Source organism: Hypanus sabinus, chromosome 13, assembly GCF_030144855.1.
Source record: "Hypanus sabinus isolate sHypSab1 chromosome 13, sHypSab1.hap1, whole genome shotgun sequence".
In the NCBI taxonomy this organism is placed as follows: Eukaryota; Metazoa; Chordata; class Chondrichthyes; order Myliobatiformes; family Dasyatidae; genus Hypanus; species Hypanus sabinus.
Window position 1 is genome coordinate 88,843,591 of NC_082718.1, and position 6,000 is coordinate 88,849,590.

The 6,000-nt window shown below is 36.2% G+C and overlaps 1 protein-coding gene across 1 annotated transcript in view; it reads left to right on the forward strand.

Moving 5' to 3' along the window:
• Positions 1-5,646, forward strand: part of tbc1d10ab (TBC1 domain family, member 10Ab) — a 77,891-nt gene extending 72,245 nt beyond the window's left edge. Inside the window, exon 9 of the mRNA XM_059988123.1 lies at positions 3,640-5,646. Coding sequence (XP_059844106.1) covers positions 3,640-4,128 — 489 coding nt within the window. The 3' untranslated portion in view covers positions 4,129-5,646. The remainder of the gene's footprint in view (positions 1-3,639) is intronic.
• Positions 5,647-6,000: the final 354 nt, after the last annotated feature.

A 6,000-nucleotide genomic window follows, 5' to 3' on the forward strand; every position in this document is an offset into this window, starting at 1 on the left:
GTTTGTTAATGTATGAAGTATAATTAGTAAGGTCACAGAACAAGTGTTAATAATGAGAAATGTTGTATTAAGCTAAAGGATACCAAGTTGGTAAGATGGATAGAAAACGACCGATGAAATTTAATCATGCTAAGTCTGAAGTGATATATTTTGGGAAGACTGATAAGACTAAGATATACACAGTGAATGGTGAGGCCTAAGGAAATGAGATCTTAGTTTCCCAATCTAAGGGTCCCTACAGGAGGCACCACACAAATAAGGTGGTGAAGAAGCCATTGAGTTTCTTTGCATTTTTAAAGTTGGTTCATTAAATATAACGGCAGGGAGGTTATATAAGACAATGTTTAGGCTACACCTAGATTACTATCTGCAGTTTTGGTCACAACAATTTCAGAAGGACATGAATTCCTTAGAGAGTGTCAAGATTGAACTCACCAGAATGAAGCTGTTCAGTTGAGGTGAGCCTGGGTTTGCTATTATTGGAAAAGGTAAAGCCAAGGGATGGTGGGGTGGAATGAGTATCTACCAAAGGAGGCGTTTGGTAGATACCCTGCACTACCCTGCAGGTCACCCTTGGGCAAGGTATTGCACCTGCCTAGTCTCCCAATCAGGGTCATGCAAAGCCATAGGATCAGGTGGTATGAGCTTGTTTGTGTTTTATAACTTTGACAATCTGGAATACAGAAACATTGGGAAGAAAACTGGTGTAATACACAAAATGCTGGAGAAACTCAGAAGGTCAGGCAGCATCTATGGAAAGGAATAAACAGCAGTTGACGTTTAAGACCAAGATCCTTCTTCAGGACTGGAGGATCTTGGCCCGAAACATCGACTGTTAGTTCATTTCATAGATACTGCCTGACCTGAGTTCCTTCAGCATTTTATGTGTTGCTCTGGATATCTAGCATCTGCAGATCTGTCGTGTTTTTTTAATCTGGTTGCTACCCGGTTTGCTCATGTGTTTTTTTTTAAGTTTTCTCAGCCTCAGGATATCCCAAAATGTCTTGAAGCCAGTGAAGAATTTTGAAGGATCATTCTGTATTTCTAAAAATTACTTTTTGTAATGTTAGAGACATGGCAGCTAATGTTTATGCACAGTGGGATTCTTTTTTTTTCTGACAAGGAATGGGAAGTTTTAGTTTTGCTTGCAGAATATATGTTTACGATCATCATCAAAGCCTGTTGCCATGTTCAGCATATACTTTCACTCTGGTAAGATTTTGGATCTTGCTTGAAAAGCTTGTTCAGATTGACTGCAACCAAAGAAAAAAGCTCAATCCAGTTGGCAAGCATCCCCAGAAGACTGAACAATAGTGGACAACTTGTTAGGAGGTCTGGTAACCTTGAATTTGCCAGCTTCCTTTCTGGGAAGCAGTGTTATTCCAGAAATTATTATCATAACTTAAAATTCAGCTCTAAAATCTGTGCTCATGTGACAAGGAATGAAGGCAACACCCTTGGTACTTTCCCCCCTTTTTTTGTATCTAACTCCTATTTACTCTCAATACTGTGAACTTCTTTTGTGATGGATCAGAGCTAAGTCTTTCCAACACTGAGGTCATAATTTAAATTATTTTTGAAAGCTAATCAGATTAGAGATCTGCAGTTAACAGTTAGCTTTTTGAATTTGCCTCTGTATGGATAAGCACATTTTCTCCTCATAGAAAGCAGTTGGATTTACTACTTTGACCTAAATGTTGACTCTTTTACCTACTTGTCATATGGTAGCTATTAGAATAACCATTCTATTTATTCATTACATTTATCCATTACGCAATATAACCTTTTTATGCAGTACACACTGTAGCAGTATGGAAATGTCTGGAGCCTTGGCTGTTTCAATGGCTTCCTTCCAGCACATACCACAGCCATCTGGAGTCTAATGGAAATCTAAGATGTGGTTGGCTTAAAAAAAAGATGACCAACTTTAAGAGATGGAACACTGTAGACAGCTTGAATTTTTGTTAAGAAGCCCAGGTTCACTTTTTGTCTGTTTGCATTTTGACATCCTTGTGGGCTTTAGGATAATATATTTTGTCTTGATGTCACCAATTTTGAACTAAAAAAAAAATCATTCTGAAACAAAAGCAGAATTCAGCCAGTCACACGTTTGTGGAAAGATAAATAAGTCAAACCTTTGGGTCAGTTACTCTTCGCCAGAACTGAGGAGAGGATGAAGGGTTTACAGTTTTCAAAGCAAAGCTGGGAGGTGGAATGAGGTGCAAGACAAAACTTAAAAAGAGATAGCCTAAGACAGATCAGACAATGGTGAACATGTATACTGACCATTAGCAAGACATTTTAAAGCAGGATTCCCAACCTTTTTAAAACCATGGACCAATACCATTAAACAAGGAATCTGTGGACCTTAGATTGGGAACTCATGCTTTAAAGAAATGGGGTGAAATGTTGATCTTTTAGTTTGTGGACCTTACTATGCCAGTGGAAGTGACCTCAGATAGACAGGTTGGAGTAATTGAGAATGAAAGAGGCATGCAAGAGGAAGCTTATGATCAGCACTGGGGACTGAGTATAGGTGGTTCGCGTGATGGGTTCTCTGATGTAGAGGACAGTGTCCACACTGTGGACACTGAATATGGCACACTAGGTGTTATCTATTATTCTATTCCCAGTTGGGCAATGTGTGTTAATAACAACCCCTCACTTTCTAGCCTACTCTGGCAATTTGCCTTGCATTCTTTTGCATAGTGGTCAAGGTGACTATTGCATTACTGCAGTATTTACAAAAAAGAAAGTATTATTTAAAATTTGCTATACATGAAAAGTAACACATTGCAAAAAGGATAAGTTTGATTTGTGTCTACCCTTGGAATAATGACTATGAACAGAGAAGTCCAGTGTTCATCAACTGTAATGAAATTTAAAAACTGTCTAGTGTTTACAACACATGCTGTTAAACACAATTACCCCACACTATTTACCCTCCTCCAATTAACCCCAATATACTGTTCCCTCCCCCCCTTTAGATGTGTCAAAGTTAATGACCTCAATTTAAACCTGTCTTCACGGAAAGATATACCCCGAATCTCAAACTTGTTAAATTATTCTCTCCTTCCCCACACACCGCATGTCTCTTCTCCCACTCTAACAAATCTTTTCACGAGCTCAAAAACTTCTAACTAATTTGTCTCTCTTCCCACAAATAATCCATATCTGTAATTTATGGCATCTGCTTGCTATTTGACTACATCCTTGGTATTTTCCTAGCTGTCTTTTTCACGAAAGAAAATATCTGTACTACATATGTCACAAGTAAGCTCTTGAAATAATTTTTAAATTTAAATAGCTATTTTAACATCAGAAATGTGGGAAAGAATTTGTATGCAAACAGAAAAGTGACAGTAAGTTAGTGATACTGATTTAAGGGATGATGTAAGCCGGAATACTGGTCAGAAATGATTTCCTTTAACATGGTGCCATAAACATCATTTGTAACTACATCAGCTGGCAGATATGATTCCACTTTAATGACTTGAAAACCAGAATGGGCCTAACTGGTCCCAGCATAATATAAAGAAAAAAAATGAAAATAGACACCAGATCGGGTTGTGGAGCCAGAGTTCCCAATATTTTCATCAGTTCAAAGACTAATAAAATACCTTTACTGTATTTTAACAGGTAATTGATCTTCCTGTCACAGAAAGGGAAATTGAAAAAGAACATTTAATTCAGTTAAAGAAATGGAAGGACACACATGGTGATCTTAAGTGTCATCCACCCCCGAGGCTACATGGTGCCAAAGCCATCAACGAGGCAGAACCACATTCCCATAAAGCCTTGGTGCAGACGCCCTCCATTGTGATACAATCACCACCTGTCTCTCCATCTTCAGATTCAAGCAGCAATTCAAAGAAGGACAAGAAAAGTACAAAAGAGCAAAAGAAGGAAAAGAAGAAACTGGAGAAAAAGATGGGGAAAACAGAATCAGTAGCAAATGGATCTGCTCCTGATGAGACCAAAAGAATTTTGAAAGACGAACAACATGGTGCACAACCAGTAGATATCGCAGAGGAGATAAAGCAATCAATGCTAAAAAAGGATTCTCAACTCCAGCAGTCTGAACAGAGCCTCAGTTCAGAGGGAACCGAACAGGACACGTATTTGTGAAGTGTATCATTGGTATCTAAAGAAAGCATCATTCGGCATCAAATCAATCCATTAAATGGATCAATTGTTATAGTACATTTGTACTTTGTCATTAACAAAATAGTCACCCTTGTGACCTAACTGTCTTTAAATGTGAGGCGTTGGAAAAAGAAACGAGTGTCAAAGACTAGTCATAACTAAGAACATGATTTCTCAGCTGGTGATTTAGGAAAAATCTGGTTAACAAGTTTACCTTTAGTGGGTTATTGTTTAACTCTTAAAACTCTAATTGAACATTGTAAGCTGTTAAGTGTTATTTTTAAGGGGAAAATGTAAATAGTTTTATACTATACTTTTCAGTCAGTGTAACTTGAGTGGAGATTATACAGTAAAGAATTCCTCTTGGCATTCATTCCAAGTTAAGATGAATTTATAGAACTTTATGCCTCGATTATTCTTTGGTCAGATACTGTACTACATCCATTTCCATTTTGAAGAAACAAAGTTTTCCATTAGCAAGGGAGAGACTTGTGAGCTTAGACACAAAATGTAAATTACAATTATTTGAATTAATTTAATCTTATGTCTGTGTATGCACACATTTGTGTTCATGTGTATTTGCTGAGGGGGAAGGATTAGGAAGAGAAACTTGCCTTTTTATGATCATTAAATCAAAGTGAGTTTCTGACTGTGGTTGAAGGATGTGTTTCCCTAACGTGTGATTTAAAATGTTCAAAATGCAGGTTCACTTATTTGTAACATTAATAATGTACAGGTAAAATATTGATGAACAAAGAAAATTGTGACTGAGTTAAAAATGCCACTTTAGTGAATGTTTCTGTATAATGTTGAATGCCATATGTACAGTACTGAGAAGGATAGGTAACCACAATGCATAACAAAAGCAATGTACTTTATAATTTAATTTTCTAGCACTTTTTCCTTAATTTTGAGGAATGTAAATTTATGAAGCTGTTTTACAGGAAGTTTGAAAAACTGACCACAAATAATACAGGTGTTCGCTGCTCTTGTATAATCCAGCCTTTTTTTAAAATTACCAGTGCACAATTGATTTGGTTATTGTTGATCTATTTAAGTGCTAATATAAATCTACATGGATCAAGCAATTTTTTTCTGTGTGTAGAATACAAGAACAAAGTACTGTATTATGTCTAATTTTGATTGGTGTTTCATTGATCTACATTCCTTGAGTCTATTAAAATCACCAAATATATTGATGTTCAAACACAAGGTTAAGTCATTTAGTTGATGAGCTTTTTTGTTATTTTGAAGAGTGATAAATTATGTGTCAATTTGTTTTGTGATATGCAACCTATAAAGAACATTATTGGACCTTACTGAATATTGTCTGATTCTGTGTGACCATTAATGTAAGCAGCACAAGCTTAACATACCTTATGTATGTGCTGACCTGCAAACTGTTACATGCATTAATAAGTTCATCCAAGTGACAGCTTTATTTTATCTTGCTTATGCCATAGATTAATAATTAAACCCAATAAAATAATCTGGAAAGTATTTGTCTTTGTTTTGATTTGCATGTTACCTGCAGCAGCTCTCATCTGAATGGAACACAAAATAGAAAAAGTTTACAAGATCATTAAACATCAAGAAATAGAAAAGCCTGCCCTGTTATTCAATAGGATCCAAAATATGATTCTTCAAATTAAATGTTCCGCCACAGTAGCATAGCAGTTAGCGTAATACTATTATAGATGGAGTTCAGATTTCAAATCTGTGCCATCTGTAATGAGTTTGTATGTTCTCCCTGTAACTGTGGGTTTCAAAGTAAATTTATTATCAAAGTGTATATGTCACCATATACTACCCTGAGATTCAGTTTCTTAAAGGCATTAATGGTAACTACAAAGA